This window comes from Balearica regulorum, chromosome 13, assembly GCF_011004875.1.
Source record: "Balearica regulorum gibbericeps isolate bBalReg1 chromosome 13, bBalReg1.pri, whole genome shotgun sequence".
Taxonomy (NCBI): Eukaryota; Metazoa; Chordata; class Aves; order Gruiformes; family Gruidae; genus Balearica; species Balearica regulorum.
In genome coordinates this window covers 1,966,413-1,985,630 of record NC_046196.1, presented here as the reverse complement: position 1 = coordinate 1,985,630, position 19,218 = coordinate 1,966,413, and the positions used below count along the sequence as shown (strand labels likewise).

General features: G+C 56.2%; 3 protein-coding genes across 4 annotated transcripts in view; 1 reads left to right on the top strand and 2 right to left on the bottom strand.

Annotated features, from left to right (window-relative positions):
- The first annotated feature begins 141 nt into the window (after positions 1-141).
- On the top strand, positions 142-4,918 carry CDT1 (chromatin licensing and DNA replication factor 1). Of its 2 annotated transcripts, none has more exons than XM_075765652.1 (10): positions 142-632; positions 1,013-1,177; positions 1,270-1,496; positions 1,968-2,165; positions 2,302-2,447; positions 2,744-2,847; positions 3,106-3,294; positions 3,661-3,795; positions 3,881-4,082; positions 4,171-4,918. In XM_075765652.1, exons 1-10 carry the CDS (start codon positions 270-272, stop codon positions 4,332-4,334), a joined length of 1,893 nt encoding a protein of 630 aa, XP_075621767.1. In that variant the 5' UTR covers positions 142-269; the 3' UTR covers positions 4,335-4,918. The 2 variants fall into 2 exon arrangements, with proteins under 2 accessions (XP_075621767.1, XP_075621768.1); XM_075765653.1 differs by having other exon boundaries at positions 1,971-2,165; positions 4,171-4,629.
- Positions 4,919-7,148: 2,230 nt separating this feature from the next.
- On the bottom strand, positions 7,149-10,637 carry APRT (adenine phosphoribosyltransferase). The gene is made up of 5 exons (XM_075765524.1): positions 10,529-10,637; positions 10,018-10,121; positions 8,994-9,127; positions 7,972-8,050; positions 7,149-7,828 (listed from the first exon to the last, which is right to left on the bottom strand). The coding sequence occupies exons 1-5, from the start codon at positions 10,606-10,608 to the stop codon at positions 7,686-7,688; spliced, it is 540 nt and encodes a 179-aa protein (XP_075621639.1). The 5' UTR covers positions 10,609-10,637; the 3' UTR covers positions 7,149-7,685.
- A 5,360-nt stretch (positions 10,638-15,997) lies between these two features.
- The window catches only part of GALNS (galactosamine (N-acetyl)-6-sulfatase), a 48,322-nt gene continuing 45,101 nt past the window's right edge, over positions 15,998-19,218 (bottom strand). The window contains exon 14 of the mRNA XM_075765616.1: positions 15,998-18,661. Within this exon, the coding sequence (XP_075621731.1) occupies positions 18,575-18,661 (87 nt within the window). The 3' untranslated portion in view covers positions 15,998-18,574. The remainder of the gene's footprint in view (positions 18,662-19,218) is intronic.

Below are 19,218 nucleotides of genomic sequence, written 5' to 3'. Positions count from 1 at the left end.
GAACCGGGCGCTGCGGCACCGGGCACGGTCGGAGGCCGCCCCCGGAACGGGCCCGACCCCACGCCAAGCCCCGCTCGAGGGAGGCGCGGCGCCTTTAAGAGGCCGGTGGCGCCAATTCCGCCCCACGTGACCCGTCCCCGCCCCCGGTGGGCGGAGCTGCGGCCGCGCGGGTTCCCGCCAAGAGCCGAGACTTTGCCGCGCGCGGTAGCGCTTGCACGTGTCGCTGTGTCGGGACCGATACCGGGATCGCGACCGGGTTCGCTACCGCCATGGCCCAGCTCCGCCTCACCGACTTCTTCGGCCGCACGAAGGCGGCTACCGGGGCTCTGGCCAAGCGCGGCGGCGGCCGGCTGAAGGCCGCCCTTACCGGGTCCCCGGTGCGCCGGGAGGCGGAGGAGGAGGACGGTGTCCCGGCGGGGCTCAGCGCCCACCCGCCGCCGTTGCCCGATTCGCCGCGCACTCCGGCCCGCGGTGGCTCCCCGGTGGTGCGGGGGTTGGCGGGCAGGAAGCGGAGCCACCGTGAGATAGAAGCGGAGCCGCCGGCCGGGGCCCGGCCCGGGGAACCGAGCGGGAAGTCAGCGCGGAAGAGGCTGGAGCTGCACCGGGACGTGGAGCCGGGACCGCCGGCCGCGGTAGGGGGGAGCTGCTGGGGTCGGGGATGTGCCGCTTCCCCCGGGCTGCGGCCCTGAAATGGGGCTGGGGGGGGGTGGTGTAAAACCGGGGCACTGGCTGCGGAGCAGCCCCCCCTTCCCCCAGCGCAGCCCCCCCTTCCCCCAGCGCAGCCCCCCCTTCCCCCAGCGCAGCCCCCCTTCCCCCAGCGCAGCCCCCCTCCCCCAGCGCAGACCCCTCCCCCAGCGCAGACCCCCCCTCCCCCTCCCCTGACTTGTCCCCCCCTTCTGATGCAGACACCCCCCTGCAGGGCTTGTCCCCCGGCCCAGTGCAAGGCCGTTGGGGGGGGGGGTCCCCCTGCACACCCCCGGGCAGCCTCTAACACTCCTCCGCTCTCTCGCAGGCCGCCAGCCCCTCGTCTCCGGCCACCGTTCATCCCCAGACGCTGCCCTCGCTGAACCGGGCAACGGATCCCCCCGCCAGCACCACCCGCTCCCCCGTCCGGGGGCAGGATGGGGGGACACAGCCCGGCACAGCCCCCCCGGGGACAACCAGGCACCTGCAGCGGGTACGGGATGAACCCGCCTTTCTGCTCCCGTTGTCTGTGTGCGTTGCTGCCGTGCAAGCCCTGCTCTGACCGTGTGCCCCCTCCCCACCCAGGAGGACCTGGCCGGGCTGCGGTGCCGCCTGCGGAGGGTGAAGGCGCTGGCAGAGCTGGCACAGCTGCCACCCGTCCCCGCCGGGACCGGGACCGACCTGCGGAGCCGTCTGGAGCGAGTGCGGCAACTGGAGCTGCGGATCCGTGAGAAAAAAGCGGGAAGCGGAGCCGCACCGGGAGCGCAGCCGTCCGAGAACACCGGGACAGCAGCTCCTGTGGCAGAGGCCGGGTGAGGAGCAGCTTTGGGGATGCACCCCCAGATTTGGTGGGAAATCGGGGTGTCCTGGTGACTGCCGTAGCCCTCTGCTGCTGCTCAGCCTTGCAGCAGGCGTGCAGGGGGTCTTCCCGCCCCTGTGAGGGGGGTGTGGGGGCTCTGCGGGAGCGCTGGCTGGCCCTGCTGCATGCAGAGGGCTTCTCTGAAGCACTCGAGCGTGGTCCAAGCCACCCTGACCCTGCCATGAATGTTGGGGCATCCGCACCCCCAGGACACGGAGGGTGGGTGACGTGACCCAGGTACCAGCACAGGTTGCTCAGAGCAGAGTGTAAGGATGGGGGAGGAGAAGGGTGTCCCCTAACCGGGGTGGGCACGCAGCTCCTCGGCTTTGAGGTCAGCACCTTTTGGCGGTGGGACCCCCGTCCTGGCTGGTGTCAGTCCGGTGCCTGCTGTGCGGGGGGGACCCTCACCTCTCTCCTTCCCCAGCAGCGAGAAGCCCCCCGCGTACCAGCGGTTCCACACCCTCGCGCAGGACCTGCCCCCGGGGCTCACGCTGCCCTACAAGTTCAAGGTGCTGGCGGAGATGTTCCGCAGCGTGGACACCATCGCTGGGATGCTCTTCAACCGCTCCGAGACCATCACCTTCGCGAAGGTCAAGCAGGGGGTGCAGGACATGATGCGCAAGTAAGTCGGTGGCGGTGCCGGCGGGCAGCCCGTGCCGGTCTTGCTGAGCCCATTTTGGGGTCCCAGCTGAAGCTGTTGGGGCTGGTTCCTTGGTGTCAGCCCTTGGGGTTCCCAACCTCCCCGGATGCTGTTGCAGGCAGTTTGAGGAGCGGCACATGGGGCAGATCAAGGCGGTATACCCCACCTCGTACAGGCTGCGCCAGGAGAAGAACATCCCCACCTTCGGCAATGGCGCGAAGAAGTCTGACTACCAGCTCACGCTGGAGCCGGTGCTGGGGGAAGGTACGTGTGGCTCGGGGAACCCTGAGAGCTGGGGCACGCTCGGTCCTGGCTGGGAATCCCTGAACCCCAAGGGATGTTCTTTGCTTGGTCCGTGAGATAATCATCCGATACATAAAGGTCTGAGTGTGTTGGAAGTGGAAAAACACTTTTGGGGCGAGTGGGAGGATGATGGGCAGCGATTCTGGCAGCAACTCAGCCCCGAGGCTGATCCTGTCCTTCCTCTACGCTGGGCCCCGTCACGGTGTTGCCGCACTTTGCCGAGATGCCACGGGTGATGCTCGTGTCTCCCCTTGCAGAGGAGAAAGCAGATGGCCGCCCGCACTTGTCGGCATCGCGCTTGCTGGAGCGCAGGAAAGAATTCAACCGCAACCTGGTGAACATCGTCAAGCAGCACCACAAGGTGAGGCCCCCCCCGGCACCCTCCGCTTCGGGGGTCTGCGGTTGCTCCGGTCGCTACCTAGAGAAGCGGGTGGAAGGAGTGGGCTGGCATCCGGGCTGAAGGACATCGCTGGTTCCTGTGGGATGCTCGTGGCAGGTGTGGGTGGGGAAGATGGCAGCTGGAATCTCTCCTGGCTGTGAATTTCCTCCAAGCCATGCTGGGAGCGTGGGGCAACGGCCGGCTCCCCCATGCCGTGACACAGCTCTTGTCCCTCTCTAGGCATTCCTGGCCGCCCTCAGCCCTCCTATAGTGGTGCCGGAGGAGAAGCTGACCCGCTGGCATCCCCGCTTCAACGTGGACGAGGTGCCGGACATCAGCCCGGCGGAGCTGCCGCGGCCGCCCCAGGAGGACAGGCTCACCACGGCACAGGAGGTGCTGAGCACGGCTCGGGGGATGCTGACCCCCAAGGTGAGTTGGAACCGGGGTCTGGCTCTATCTGCGGCTGGCAGACCTCAAACCAGCTGTCTCTCTGGGAAGATGTTACCGGATCGGGCTCGGGAAGGGTCGTTTGAGAGCCGCAGTGTAAGATGTCGGCAGGTGGGAAGGCAAGCCTGGCGGTTAGCGCAGCAGGGCGTGCTGTAGGACTGGTTTCAGGCTAGAGGAGCCGTCGGTCCTGACTTTGGGGCTGGGAGAGGAGGTGAAGCACCCCGAGCTGCCCTCCGTCCAGGGGTCGGATCCGCAGGGTGGGGGCGGCGGAGGGGAAACTTTTCCTTCCTCCGGCGCGAGCGGCTCCCAGCGGTAACCCAACTCCTCCTCCCTCTTCCACATGAGCAGATGGAAAAAGCTCTTGCCAACCTGGCCTTAAGAACCGCTGAAGCTGGTGCGGGGGAACCGGTGGTTTCCAAAGCACCGTCCCCTGCCAGCACCTCCAGTGCTCTGAAAGGGGTGTCCCAGACGCTGCTCGAGAGGGTGAGTAATTTGGTCCCGGCCGTAACGCCGGTGCCGGGCAGGGGGGACCTGCCTGTGTCTCACCCCATCTTCTCCGCTCCCCAAGATCCGGGCGAAGGAGGCGCAGAAGCTGCAGGCGCTGATGACGCGGGACCCGCGGCAGGAGGAGCGGCTCGCCATGCTGGGACGGCTGCCGGCCATGGCCCGCATCCTGCGCAACGTCTTCGTGGCCGAGAAGAAGCAGGCGCTGCCCCTGGACGTGGCTTGTGCCCGTATGACTGACAGCTACGACTCACAGATGCCTCCAGGTAGGAAAGCGAGGAGAGGGGTCTCCTTGCAGGAGGAAGGGGCTGGGGAGCCGAGCTCTGACCCAGCGGCCGCCGTTACTTTTTGCAGGGGAGATGGAGAAACACTTGCGCCTCTTCGCAGAGCTGCTGCCCGACTGGGTGGGGATCCACGCCATCAGGACGGACACCTACATCAAACTGGACAAGGGGAAGGACCTCGGCCTCATCACCGAGAGGCTCACCAAGGCGGCGAAGGAGGCAGAAGCCCTCTGAGCCCCTCGAGGGACGAGGCTTCCCCCGTGCAATCTCCTCTAAACGTAGCAAATCCCGACCGTGCTCTGGGGACTGGTGCGGGCTGACGGGAGGCTCATCCTCAGGGCTGTCTGAGGAAGAGCAAACTCCATTAATTTAACTAATTCCTCTGCCAGGGTCCATGAGGACCGAGGTTCCCCTAACCCTTGAGCTGAAGGCAGGCAGTCCTGGGTCCTGGGGTGATGATGCAAGCGGGGAAGAGGAGCTGCTAACCTCTTCTTGGCTTTGCTGGGTTCTGGAGGGTTTGAGGCAGGAGGCTTCTCCTGGAGGGTTTGAGGCAGGAGGCGTCTTCCCGAGGGTTTGAGGCAGGAGGCTTCTTCCATTAACTGGGCCCTGGTAGGGCGGAGGCAGGACGGGGCAGGGTGAGAGGGTGACAGGCAGGAAGGACTGAGAGAAGTCCTCACAAATTGATGTTTTTGGAGTTCTGGGCCTTGTTCTGTTTTTAAGGGAGGGAAAATGCATTTCCAGTGCTCGCTGGAAACAACTACAGGACTTGTCAAAACATATTTGTATTAAATGTTTTAAATATAGCTGACTTGTGTTAACCCAGCGCTCTTCCTCCGTGAGCTGCCTGTCTGTGCCGCGTTAGCACCGCGGTTCTCCATGGCAATTGGCGCCGGCCGGCACACGCAGGGAAGGGCTGGGTCGTCATCCAGCTCCTGGAGAAAGACTTACTGGAAAAAGTGAGCGTGGGTTTGCAGGGAACTGAATGCAGCTTTTGTAAATAGGGACTGCGGAGCAGCTCCCACCGGGACGGGAGCAGGCAGGGCTGGGGGTGGGCGCAGGGGGGGCTTTTTTCCCCAGGGGGAAAGCTCAGGCCCCGCGGCCGAAGTGGCTCGGGAAGAGGGACAAAGAGGATGCTGATGGCTGCAGAAGTGCCAGCCTGGCCCTGCGCCCAGGTCAGGTCAGCACTTGCTGCAGGACGGGCAGCGTGGGTGCGAGGGGAGGAGGTGGGAGCTGCCCCTGCCCAGCGCTGCGTCAGGCACGCCTCGCGCCGCTCTCCGAGCCAAACTCGGCTGGTTTCGGTATGAGGCAGCAAGGACTCACACAGAGAGGTGTCTGTCCTTCATCCCTCTGCGGGAGGGGCCATGCTGGTCCAGGGAAGCTTCCCCACCTGAAGCGCTGCTCTCCGGGGGGGGGTCGGCAGCATGGGTGATGGCAGGAGCAGGCAGGCTGCCCTCCTCCTCCTCCTCCAGGACCCCCTTTGCTGTCGTGCAGGCCAGCTGGCCGGCACTGCTGGCAGGAGGAAGCCCTGTTTCCAGGGAGGAGGGTTTAAACCGGAGGGATGCACAGCGCTGGGGTGCGAGGCTGGGCTCGGGCTCCAGGCTGGGTTAGGGCTGAACGGACCACGCTGCAGCGGAGAGGAGCTGGTTTCGGCAGCCTGGCAGGCACATGCATGCCCCAGGGGAGCTCACAGTGAGCTCCTGTTCTGCTGCTTGGGACAAAAACCTTGCCTGGTCTCCACGAGCAATTACATCAACGGTTGCTTGCAGCCCAGCCAAGGTGAAGGCACGGTCCCCGGGTTCCCTGATGTCACCCCTTGGCCCCGCACACAGCCAGCTCTGGCACCGGCAGGGCTTACGCTCGCTTCCACAGTCACACAGCTGCTTTCCACGGCTCTTTGGGGTGGAACTAATTTTTCCCTTCTCTACCTCGCAGCAGGGACCCTCTCCTCGTGCCAAGTATGCAGCCTCCCTTGGCTCCGCGCAGGGGCTGGCTGCGAAGACAAGAGCCCTGGGGTAGGTTTCTCCCGGAGGAATGGTGTTTCTCAGCTCAAACTGAGCAACACTGAAGTGGCTTTTCAGGAAACGGTGATAAAAATAGCCGTAATAACCCGTACAAGTGTAAGGGCGGGGTGTGCGGCATCCCCACGCGCTGGCTGGGGAAGGTGAGCTGAGCTGCAGGGGCTTGGTCTACGCTCCCGCCGGCACTGGGTATTTCCACTGCGACCCAGAAGGACCAGCCTGTGTCCCCCCGCTCCAGCCAGGGCTTGGTGCCAGGCATGCAGGAAAAGCTACCTGCATGGTCAGTCCTGGGAAGCATCTTCCTCCCAAGCATTTGGGGTGGCAAGGGGGAGCTCACGCCACGGCCTCGCTCTCCACTGACAGCCTGGGTTTGGAGGAACACGCTCACAAGGGTAACGAACGGCCTCAGCTACTGCAAGAACAGCTCTGAGACAGGTTAGAAAAAATAAAAATAAGTCGAGATTTATTTTGCCAGTGAGTTCAGCCCCTGCTAGGACACAGTCCCTCATGTTTTCAGGCATGTAAAAGTTGGCACACTGGGTTTTAGCTACTCCTGTGACCAAACTGAACCGTGCTGTAGGGAGCGCCTCTGAACCCCACTGCATCCATCACACAACCCAAGTGAGACTGCTGGAGCTCGGCTGCAAGCAGAACACCTTTTCTTTCTTTCCTGGGGCCGTACCTGACACCAAACATACCAACGAGAAAGGAGGATGCTGGTTTGGAGCCCGTGCACCATCCTGATACCAAGGAGAACACCGCGGAGGGAACAGCCCTGAGCATGGGCACGGCTCCCTTCCTCGCTGCCTGTCGCCCAGCTGCGTGCTACTTCTCACGATGGGCACGGCTCCTTGTTTTGCAAAACCCGCTGCTAAGAACTACCCTGGACCAAGGGAAGGCAGGCAGCTTCCTTCACCAGAGACCTTCAGCTTCCTGCAGTCTCAAGGGAAGGAGACCCAGCTGTGAGCTGTGTTTGAGCTCATCTACACCAGCAAACTCTGTTGCCTGGGCAGTGGCTGCCTCTGATTGCAGAACACAGGGCTGGGCAGGCACTTCATTCTCCTTACCAAGCACCACCTCAACGTAAGAACAACCTGCTCCTGGTGAGAGCAACCAGCCCATCCTCAAATGCAGAGGGATTTATCCCTTAGACAAATAATCACTTTGTGCCTGTCTTCTGTGTTTCTGTGGCAAACTGTTGATGGGTTCCTAGGAGGCTGACCAGGCACGGCTAAATTGAAGGGGAGTGTTGGGCCCCTGAGCTATCAGACCTCTCCTGCCTCAGCAGCAATAGTTTCACTTTGGTCTCCTAAAAAAAGAAATATTCAGTGAAAGCGCACCTTAGTCTCCATCCCCCAAAACAATCAGGCTGTTCCTTCTTCCCAAAAGGATCTTTACACTCAACGCACCTTACTCTGTGGCTTGGAAAATAAATAGGACTCATGATTGTATAGCATCTGGCCAGGATCAAAATTGTAGGTTCCCCCCCTGCCCACCCCCTTGTGACATGAAGAGTCACTGATTAAAGCCCCAAACTTGTGCACAGCTCAGGGCGTGCGTTCCCTCCTCAGTCATACTGCAGCAGAGAGTAGAAAGGGATGGACTTGAGCTTCTCTGACCCTTTCAGGAGTTTTAACTCTATGATCACCAGGCATTCCAGAACTTCAGCCTTCAGCCTCTTCATCAGCTCGCAGGCTGCCCACATGGTACCTGCACGACACAGGGGTTGAGCAGAAACATCGTCACTCGAAGAGCGGTGCCGAGGTAAGCTCCAAACCCCACGGCCGCTCCTGCTGCTGCCAACGCACGTGCGCGTGGGTTACGCGTGCTCTAACACCGTCTGCTTCTCTCACCTCCGGTTGCAAGCAAGTCATCCACGATAACTACTTTTTGTCCTGGTTCCACAACATCGCTCTGGATTTCCAGTTCAGCCTGCAGGGTGGAAAGAGTGGCTTCATTTTAGTCTTGCCTTACAGAGAAACATTTCGCAAAGTGCTAACACATGGTGGAATGCAGACAAGTCTTCAGCGAGATCAACCTTAACACTCAGCACCTAAAACGCCCCCAAAACACATATTCCAGCTACAGGGGAGTGCCACGGGAATATATAGCGGGTTAGGTGATTGCTGGGCCAACCCTCTGGCACGTCAAGATCCTGAACGTTCATCGAGTGAGTTACGGTCCCATCGTGAAACCTCATCCCGAAGCAGTTCTCCAGTGGGGAAAATCTCCTGTAATGCACTGGGCTGGAGCGCTCTGCTTTGACAGCACCACCGAGCCAGATCCAAACCGTCACAGGCACGTCCTGTGTCAGATGAACTTGTCCCATGCAGGGGTTGGCCCAAACAATCCTCATAAATAACACCTAGGTTGGGTGGTTCTGCTCTGCCGTTAGTTACCAGCGGTAGCGTGTTATTAGGCTTACACCTCCGCTCTTTGATCAGAGGGGCTGCAGCGTTACGAGGCGAGCACTCTGTTCTGAAGCCATGCAATAAAGGCATTTACTTATAGCACTTACTGGAAGAGTGGGAAACACACTCCGTGTTCATGCCCCTGAATTCAAGCCAAAGAAAGCAATTTAGCACCAAGTCTTAGCACACACCCACCCCCCCCCCAAAAAAAAAATCACAGCGCGGCTCGCTGACACAAACCACGTGTCCGTGGTTTGGGGAGGGAGCTGCCGTGCCAGGGCAAGGCGAAGCTCAGCATCGCTCCGGAAGCTTGTGCCGTGCTAGGCTGCTCGTGACATCAGCACTGGCTGTAAAACTCAGCTTGGGGGCCACCCCGCTGGTTTCATCACCTCGACCCCTCGCTGACACCCCCCCGGCCCTCTCTCACCCAGCCTGGAAACCCTCTTCTCCTCCCCAGGCATTACCGTGCCATACTCAAGGGCGTAGGAGATGGACTCGGTCGGACCGGGAAGCTTCCCCTTTTTCCGTATCAGCACGAAGCCGATCCCCAGTCTCTGAGCCAGGGGGGGGCCTATGAGGAAGCCGCGGGAGTCCAGACCTGAGGGGGGAGCAGAGCAGCACAAATACTCAGAACAGCCATTCAACTGGGGGTGTCTTTGCACGACTCCCCAGGTTTATCCTCCCGTGTTCAGGGGGGTCTCTAGAAGCAATTTGCTCCTATAGTAATTCCTATGGGTCGAAACCCCCCCCCATGCTCCCGCACGGCCTGTGCTCGCCAAGATGTGCTGCTGACGGGCTTCGGGGCACCGCATCGGTCCCTCTATCAGTTCATTTTGCCTCCCCGCTAGCTCTTTGCCTTCGAGATAAGCCCAGCGAAGCCCCGGTATCAGTTTGGCCACACAGCCAGGGACTTTGCACCACCGGGGGATGGACTTTGGTTATCGTGAGGCACTTGGCCTAGGTTTGGTCTAGACTCCCTGAACTCTGGGCTATCGCCCAGCCCAATGCCCTCCTAAGCGCTTCCATTCTCGGCCTCTTTCAGAGGTGTGTTGCAACGCATTATCACCAAAAAGGCTGTTTCTGTTGGCTTGAAAATGCCCAGAGAAGGAAAACATGCTGGAACAGGGTCTGCCTGCCGTGCGAGACCTCACAGGCATGCCTGTAAGGCTTTACGTCAGACTTTCAGCACTCCCTGACTCTTTTTTTAACGATGGAAGCAATGAATTACCAAATTGGCACTGAACTATCGTCAGATGGTGTCTGCCACCTCCCAAACCAGTATTTCAGGAAACTACAGCGCTAGGTTAAGGGTATAACCTGTCCCGGTGTTACCGTAGAACAGAGGCCAACGTTTGGGTGATTACAATGTCCAAGGGCTACAGTATTTCCTGCTCCATCAGCAGAGGAGTCTCCGCACGCCTCCCACCCGGGCAGCCTGAGGACACGGTGCCCTGCACCGGCCTCCGAGGTGTTTCAACCAACACTCACCCGCAATGAAGTCGATTTTGGGGAAAGTTGCCCTCAAATGATCTTCCAGAAGATCAATCAAAGTCCTGAAAGCTACAGGATCCTTCAGCAAGGGGCTGATATCGCTGCAAAGAGAGGGAGAGCAGTTAGCTACCTCCGGGAGGGGGTGGGTGGCTCCCCACTGAGCTCCCAAGCCCCAGGGAAGGATGGACAGCGAGGAGAGGAGCCGGCAGCAAGCCCCGGCCCTGCTCCTGCTCCTGCTCCAGCTCCAGCCCCGGCCCTGCTCCAGGCCCGTGGCCCTGCTCCGGCCCTGCTCCTGCTCCAGCCCCAGCCCGGCCCTGCTCCGGCCCTGCTCCAGCCCCGGCCCTGCTCCAGCCCCAGCCCGGCCCTGCTCCAGCCCTGCTCCAGCCCCGCTCCAGCCCCGGCCCCCGGCCCTGCTCCATCCCCAGCCCTGCTCCTGCTCCAGCCCCTGCTCCGGCCCCGGCCCCGGCCCGGCCCCCGGCCCCCGGCCCCGCTCCAGCCCCGGCCCCACCGGAAGAGCACGCCGGGCACCGGGAAGTCGGGGAAGGACCGCACCCGGTCGCGCACACGCCGCAACCGTTCCTCGTTCATGGCGGCCCCGTTCTGCGCAGCCGCCGCGCAGCACCGGCCGGGCGGGCGGGGTTCTCCGCGGGGGACGGCTCCGCACCGCCTCCCGGTACAGCCTGGGGGACCGTGACCTGCTGTCCTGCAGCGTGCGGCTCCGGCGCCCCGGGGCGTGGAGCCCTGATACTCCGGGGCACGGAGCACCGGTATCCCCGGTGCATGGAGCCCTGGTACCCCGGGGCATGGAGCATCAGTCCCCCCCGGTGCATGGAGCCCTGGTACCCCGGGGCACGGAGCATCAGTCCCCCCCGGTGCATGGAGCCCTGGTACCCCGGGGCACGGAGCATCAGTCCCCCCCGGTGCATGGAGCCCTGGTACCCCGGGGCACGGAGCATCAGTCCCCCCCGGTGCATGGAGCCCTGGTACCCTGGGGCACAGAGACCCAATCCCCTCGGTGCATGGAGCTCTGGCACCCTGAGGCATGGAGTCCCAAAGCCCTGACGGTACCTGGAGCTCTGGTACCCCAATGCACAGAGCCCTCATCTCCCCCAGTGCATGATGCCCTGCTACCCTGGAGCTCTGGTGTGCTGGTGCAGGGAGCCCAGGTATCCCCAGCACACAGCACCCCAGTACCTCAAAGCAGGGAGCCCTGGTACCTCGATGCGCACTGCCTCAACGCCTGCAGTGCACGGAGGCTGGGTGCTCCCCTGGCATGGAGCCCCGGTACCCCAGCGCACGGAGCCCCAAGTCCCCTCTCTGAAGAGTGCTCTGGTACCTGCAGCACGTGGAGCCGTATTTCCCCGGTGCCCGGAGCCCTGGGACCCTGCCTTGCCCCAACCAGCTTGGGAAAAGGGGGCCCGTGCCCAGGGGGAACAATTCCACCCCCACGTCACCCCTGCCCTGCGCCTCGCAGAGACAGCAAGCTTCTTAGGACTAAACTATTTCCTGCTTTTCTGTCCCTCGTCACCTCTTGTGAACTCCTGGACTTGCATTTTGTGTTTGTTAAAACCGTTGGTTTGGATTACACTCATGGGGGAAGATAACGCAGCCAGCCTGAGTGCGCTGGGTTAGCCCTGGACCAGCAGCTCAGCACCTATTGGTGCTGCTCCTTCGTACGGCAGGTCAGGGCACTCTGACACGGCTCCTATCTCCCATCTCCTGATGGGTGAATAGCCATTTGCCCATGGAAAATCCATCGTGGGCAGGAGGTGAAGTGCTGAATGAGTACAGATCTCCTCTTACATTAGCAAATATGACTTGGACATGGTCCAAATGCATCTGGGTACAATCCGCTGGAGAAAGCAAAGGCAGTTCTAGCGTGCAACACCCCTGGGTCAAGCTCAGTGCTTGCTGCGATGGGGACAGCTCAGCCCCCACCCTCCGCCGGACCCCGTGGGATGGGTGCTCAGGGTTGCAGCACCCCTGTAATGAACACAGAGCTGCTTTCTCCTACTCCTGTTGCTCCCAACAGCCCTGTGGGTCCTCCCAGCTACGAGAAGCGGCTCTCGCGCAGGAGGAGCGGCTGACAGGAGGAGAAGCTGGTCTCCTCTCCAACTTGGCCATGACACGCTCACATGCACGGCACAGCTCACGAGACACCCGACTCTGCCCGCACGCCAGCATCCGACACGTCCTGTGTCGTTGCGCAGTTCCCAGTGCTTGGTGCAAACCCTCGGGAATCATTTGCTGCACACTGAATCCTCCACTGCTCTATTTTCTTCCTAATTCATCTACAGACAGCAAAAGGCACCGGTTTAATGGGTGTCTGCCTGAGGTGCAAACGAGACGAGCTGAAGGCCAGTGCAAAGGTTGCTCCCTCTCTTGTTAAGCTCTCTATTGCCAGAGACAGCCCGCGCAGGAGGTCAGCGTGCCTTCTTTCACAACCATTCCCTTACAGACTAAGATTTTCCCTCAAGTCAGATTATCTCTTTGGCACCAGAAAAATCCTCTCTAGCAGCTGTTGCAGTGCACGGACGAAGCACACGGCCTTCCACTGGGACAGGCGCTTTGCAACACCCTCACTCCCTCGGATCAGCTGGAAGGGCTTCTCTTGTAACCTTACTAACCAGGATACCGGACAATGAGCTATTCCAGCAACTCCTCTTCTTCCTGGTGGATGGAAGTGATGGAATTTATCTGCCTACCCATGGAAATAAGCTGGGAAAAGGCTCTTTTGCAGCCTGCCTGCAGTGCAAACACCGGGCACCCCTGCCTTCTGCCTCTCACTAATGAGGATCTGTAAGCTGGGGTCTTCATCACGCTTTTCTTGTTTGTGACCCTCCTACAAAAAAAAAAACAACAACAAAAACCCACTACATTTTTCAGAACTCTGTCAGAACTTCACCTCATTAATCCTCCATTTCAAAGGACATGAATTGCATCTACCAGTACAGACTGGTTTTTAATGTCCAAAGTAAATTAGTTTTCCCCGTAATTGTTCAAGCTTTCAAATGAGTAGTGCTGACTCCTACGGCAATTTCCATCTGAAAAGAACTTTCCTAGGACCAATTTCCAAATGTGATGTCAAAGGACTTCAGCTCTGGAATATCACCGGGGAGGTGTCTCTACATCCGCTTGCAGCTCAGAGAGGTTTAGGGCTGTCCTGGAGGGGGAACCACCACCTCGGGTACCCCCAGAGGGTGCTGTGGCAGGGGGACACCGGCTTTGGACACAGAGGTAATCAGTGATTTAAAAGAACATTGAGATCCGCATACAAGAGATGTTACTAGCTGGTGAACGTAGAAACTGGGGTTACAAAAGCTTGGGAGCTAGCTCTAATCAGCTTAACCAGGCAATTAGAAGAGTGGTGCTGAGTATGGAAGTTTCCGTTCCGTTAAAGATTTAAAAACTTCAGCCAGCGTGAAGTGGAACAAAATGCCCAAAATTTCAACATACCCCACAAGGGGAAATGAGAACTAAAATTTCCTTTCAAATCCGCTGGAACGTTTCGTTTCAATTTCAGCTTTAGAAACGCATGCACTTTAAACCAATTTTTTTTAAAAAAAACCCCAAATTTGAAATATCTTATTTCAACAGCAGAAGAATGCAGTTCCCCAGCCAGCTCCCTGGGCTCAGGACCGAAGCGTCCGTTCTGAATAACGAGCTAACGTTGTCCCCCCCCATAAAAGAGGCGAAAGCATCGTGAACCGACTCTGCCCTTCCACAGCATCCTTGTTTGCACGGAGCCGAACCCAGCACCTCCTGCCTGCTGCAGCGGGCTGGATCAGGCCCTTGGAGAAGACACAAACCCCCTCTCTCCCTCGGAGATTTTGAGTCCGATCCAGAACTAATGGATTTGGCATGCATTCCTCACTGCTGGCGAACGGGCTGGCGGGTTTTTCAGCCCCGATCCCTTTCAGATGGGAATCGTGCTACCGACCTAGATATCGCCCAGAAGGGTATTAAGTGACTCCAGGAGGGACAAAGGCACAGGGAGCTGCCAAACTGGCTCTCTTGAGGAGTTGGATAGCAAAGAGTTTTTTCACTCCACAGGCTTTTTGGCTAGGGATCCACCTTTATTTAGGATTTATATAATCTGAACTAGACTTCGAGCAACAACAAAACGATAAATGGTGGAAGGGGATATAAAGAAAACAGGCAAATGGAGTCTCTTCTCGGTGTGTAAAATAGCCGGTTTCCACAGGAAAAAAAAAAGAACCTAAAATAAGGTTTCAGTTCTTCCCTTACAACTGTTCTTAAAAACTAACAGTTTAATTCAAGCGGCACCGCCGTGTCGCTTTCTGATAACATATGAAAAACTCGCATCAAACACCATCTGAAAACTAAAGTCTATTTCCAAGTATTATAACTGTTAAGAGAAATGGAAAACAAGCCACTCTAGCTGCAAAGCAGTTATTTGGATACTGAACAAGCACTCAAGAGTAACTCTTGCGGAGTAAAAGCGCATGTAGTTTGTAAAGTTTCCCAGTGCTGAGGACAACAGCAAGATCCCAGGGGAGGGATTTCTCATCTAGCTGTGCTGAAGAGGCTGCTGGCAACTCTGCAGACAATAAACTGCCTCCCAGCACCGCCTTCCCCCCCGCCAAAGCCCAATTCAAACCATTCTCACCTGAAATTATTTCGCACGGTGACTGCAAAGATGTCCTCGCTGGAATAAAGAGCACTCCCCAATCTTTGGGAGATCCTCACCTCGTCCGCTTTGCTTTATTTGAACCGAGGCGGCTTTTGGAAGCTGTCTGCCACGTTTGGGAAAACCTCGACTCGGCAGGTACCGAGAACTGCCAGCTTCCATGTGGCAGCGAGTGTCCCAAGTTCAACAGCCTCCTTCTCAGCAATATTCATTCCAGTTCCTTTAGTAAAGCCCACCGTCATCCTCAGCACTCGCCTGAAAACTCCGTCCCCAGACACTGCGTAACGTTTTATTAGCAGATACGTGGGTATCGCTCGCTCTCGTTCTCTTCCGAACTTGCCTGTTTTCACTTTTAATGCCGTGTTCCTCGATTTCCCATTTAAAATGCAGAGGCATGTTATCTTTCATCGCTGCACTCAATACAGTTTGCAGGGCATTAACCCCGGCTCTAAGTGTTCGGAATTGATCTTCTGGTTTCCAATTTCAGCGCTCAGATCCCCAAATTGTTGGTCCACAGAGACTAATTTGCCACCGAAATAATCCATTTGTCGCTGCAGGATTTTAAATCAAGGCTCCATTTTTTTTTGCAGCCATAGACTGTAAATGCAGTAGGACTTTTTCCATGATTATTAGTGACATCAATTTCAGAAGCTGCTCTGCATGGAGGGTCGGATGATAACATAGCCTCAGGGGCAGAGCTGGGAGACTCAAGAGGCTCAGCTAATTGGAAATTAAAGGCAATAAAGAAACTCCTTGGACTCTTAGCCCAAGCAGATTATTAAGCTTTTAGCATTTAGCAGATGTATTTAAGAATAAAAGAAGGAACATCACACAGAAGCAGTCTTAGCCATCAACTTTCCTTTAGCTCTCATGCCTTGCAGCTTGAGAAAGGAAGCGACCGACAAACCAGCTTCGCTGCTGCAGGTCCCCGGCCGGCCAGTAAACCCCACCAGACCCACTCCTCTACCGACTGCTATTGCACAAACCAACTTCAGGTCAGGGGCTCAGGATCATTATTAGGGGCAGATGCGGTAAAAGGTGATCCAAAGCGTGCATCGGTGGTTTTGAGCTGGCAACGTTCATCCCTGCGGCCGTGCTGGTGGACGCAGCCTCAGGCCACGTACGGCCCTGGTCCCCACACCAGCCTCTGAATTGCGCTTTGTGTGGGCTGGGAAATTGATCCACGTTAAAAATAATACAGGGAAAACAAAACAAGCTATTTTTAACCCAAGTCAGTCCCATGATCTGGAAGGCGTATCTATGAGACTGTCCCAAAGCAAGGTGTTATTCAGTTGTTTTACAGGTGTGCACAGACAAATCAAATAATGCATTTCTGATAAATTACTTTATTTTTCTTCATCAGTTCTTCATCTCACAACTTTAAAATCTGTACATCTTTGGGAAAGGCATTGATTTTAAATTCTTCCTAGCTATCCAGCTGTAATACTGGATATTCTTATATATATTCTTATATTACTATTCTTATTTAAATTTGAAGCAGTAGCTCCTTCACGTTAAGCTTTGATCTTTTTAATATAAACAGACATCAAGTCAATTCACTTATAGCAGCCAGCTTTCTAGTGCAAAGTTTACATCCAGTATCTGTGCACTGAGAGATTATTTCAGTGAGGAATGAGGACTTTGTGTGCTGAGAATGGGATGGCTTGTCCAAGCAAGTTACACAGGGCAAAAGCAGTATCTTCAAAACTGCAAGCTGTGAAAGAGTAAAGAACAAAGTGGCAGGCAGGGGACACGGGGTAGCAGGCATCCAGTACACTCACAACGTGCTAAGAACTGAGAAACGTGTCTGGGCTAGTGCTCAGACAATGAGCTGTGATCCTGCAATACGATCTCTTAACAACCAGCGTGCAGAAAGACAAAGCACTGTCAGAATTCGCAGCAGACACGTTCATAACTATTTGAGGGCTGACAGGGATTTTCAGGGAGTTGCAGCGACGGACTCCCTCCTCTGGTGGTATCTTTATCTGCCGATAAGGGTGAACTGCAGGGCTCTGAGCGCTTCTGGGTGACAGAAGCACTACACCAGAGGTAGACCAGAGCCAGAAAATGGGAAGTTACTGGTTCTGTCCAGCCTCCTGTGCCGACAGACGTGCACGACTGCTCTAAGTCCTCCTACCAGTCCTCATCAGCGAAGAACAATCTGATCAGAGTCTCTCAAGACTTGAGCTATCCACACTACGTCAAAACGAGGAGAAATGTTATGGATGAACTGGAAATGCCTTGATATACTGGAAGGACAATTAGGAACATCGTAAGGCAGCTAAGACGTTTGGACTACATACAAACACCATTTGCAGATGTGCAGACAGAGAGAGCCAGAGGCTCTGCCAGCCGATGAAATGTTGGCTGTGATTTCTGATAGGTGGAACAGTAAGAGCCGACTCAAGTGCTGTTCTTATTACAATCTTATAGGATTAACCAGCTTAATGAGATATACCATAGGAATTACTGTGGAGGGGATTACAGGTAGTATAAACCATGGGAACGGAGAGAACGAGAGTATTTGGGATTACAGGGAGGGTAAGAACAAGCGGTTGAGCAGCCCGTCGCAGGCAGCAGCACAGCAGTTACACAGCAGCAGAGCTCTCAACTCGTCTTAAGCCAGCCCAAGCTTTGCTTGGGCAGGAAATAGGGCTGTTTACAGGTACAGAGCACCTCAATTTTTCCCAAGGCAGCGCAATGCCATGCAGAGAGGGCATGTGGACTGTCCAAAACACCGGAGGGGTGGAAGCGGAGCTGCCATGGTGTGAACAGCATGTTTGGGGCTGCATCTAGCTACTCCCCTGAAGCGCCAGAGTAACCTTGGTCGGTTTTGTTTGAGATATGTTTATTAGCAATAGCGAAGGGTGTGAAACAGGTTCCAAAGCAACTGAGAAATTTGCAACGTGAAATTGTGCAAAGGATCGGCATTTACCATGAACTCTGTTTAGAGAAGTGCTACACCCAGGCTGTGGAAAGTTTGCACAAAGAGAATTCCTCAGAGAGCATACACTGGAAACAGGGTCAAGAGTTAACATCTGATGTAAACGGGCATTTCTGAGCCCGCAGTTGGCTGGGCCCAGATCATGAGACTAGAAGCGTGACTTAAACCATATTTGGACTCAGATTTTTGGAAATGAAGAAAACCCCTGAAATGAACAACTGACCCCCCAGCTCCCCAAGAACATCCTGCACACCATCAATAAGGCAATACTTACATGAACATGATCTTCAAATTTTTTGTGCCATTACCTAAGGAATGTTTGCAGCTAAAGATGGAAGGAAGGCAGGGCGTTCCCTCTGGAGCCAAGGCCTTACTCGGGAACAGGAGGGAGTATTTTTTGCACCCACCAATGCACAGCAGCGGTCAGTGCACCCAGCACTCACAAGTTTAGGAAGAAAGAAAAAACAAGTTGGTGGCCAAAGAGTTCACAATGGAAATCAAATGTTAAAACAACACATAAAACGGGGGCAGTGTGGGCAGGGTTTTCTGGCAGCTGTAAGTTTCCTGAACAGTCCCCCATGGCTGTTGTTGGGGCATCCGAACGAGCAGTGATTTGAGAGCGCAGGTTGGGTGGAAGGAGCAAGAGGAAAGGTCCATCCATGGCATTTCTGAGGCGATGGCAGAGTTGTGGCTGTCCAGAGAGCTTTTGCAGTTGAAACAGTCTTCACTGAAAAGTTACCATTTACGGAAACAACTAAACCAGCAGAAGAGTACAGGCTAAACCCTGAGCACTAGCAATATAAACACTGGCCCTTTTGGAAGAGCAAATGATGATATCATACATACATCACACCCTTCCTGTGTAAACAGGAGTGCCAACATGAGAAGACATGCACTGTAAACCATATGTCTGGCTGGTTATAGCTTTTCTGTGTAGTTCTTGAGGGCTGCAGAGAAGATCAATGAGGCCAAAAGCACTTCTTAGGATCAGACTTGGGCGGTTTCAGGCACTTCCCTAGCTTCTCACAGCCTGGAGGAGACCAATTCTGTTAAAAACAAACAAAAAATATACAGAAAGATGATTCATCTCTGCTAAGCCCTAACCTTCGCCAACCCTTTTTGATCCTCACAAAGATGCCCTATGTACTGCTTGAAAAATGAAACTCCTCTTGCAGCTGATGCTCCTGGGCTCATCAACTTCCCAACTCCAAACACTATTCAAAAAAAGCTTTAGGAAAGACTACAAATCTTTCTGCAGCAGATGATTCCCTCTTCTGGGATAGAATAATCCCTCCTGTACAAATGCAGTCTGCTGGGTCTCTGGTGATCTTCCTCTCTTTCCTGTAGTAGCATGGAGCAACCAGACCATGAGGTTTTGGTGAAACCTCCAATTTTCCCGGGATCCAGAAAAGAGTTATAATTCTTAGCACTAAGATATCCGTGCACTTTCTTGAGGAAACAAGCAAAAAGCAACAGAAGGCCAAGGGTATGAGAGAGATGAGAATGCCGGTATTTTAATGAGCATTTTGATGGATGAATTCATGAACAGATGGAGTAGGAGGCATTTATAAGACAACTACTCCAGTGCATGCAGACCAAAAGT

Coding starts and splice junctions, on each gene's coding strand:
- CDT1 (XM_075765652.1), top strand. CDS start 270: ATGGCCCAGCTCCGCCTCACCGACTTCTTCGGCCGCACGAAGGCGGCT. Junction 1,178..1,269: donor CAACCAGGCACCTGCAGCGG/GTACGGGATGAA, acceptor CTCCCCACCCAG/GAGGACCTGGCCGGGCTGCG. Junction 4,083..4,170: donor CGACTCACAGATGCCTCCAG/GTAGGAAAGCGA, acceptor TACTTTTTGCAG/GGGAGATGGAGAAACACTTG.
- APRT (XM_075765524.1), bottom strand. CDS start 10,608: ATGAACGAGGAACGGTTGCGGCGTGTGCGCGACCGGGTGCGGTCCTTC. Junction 8,051..8,993: donor ACGCCCTTGAGTATGGCACG/GTAATGCCTGGG, acceptor TCCACCCTGCAG/GCTGAACTGGAAATCCAGAG. Junction 7,829..7,971: donor TGACTTGCTTGCAACCGGAG/GTGAGAGAAGCA, acceptor TGTGTCGTGCAG/GTACCATGTGGGCAGCCTGC.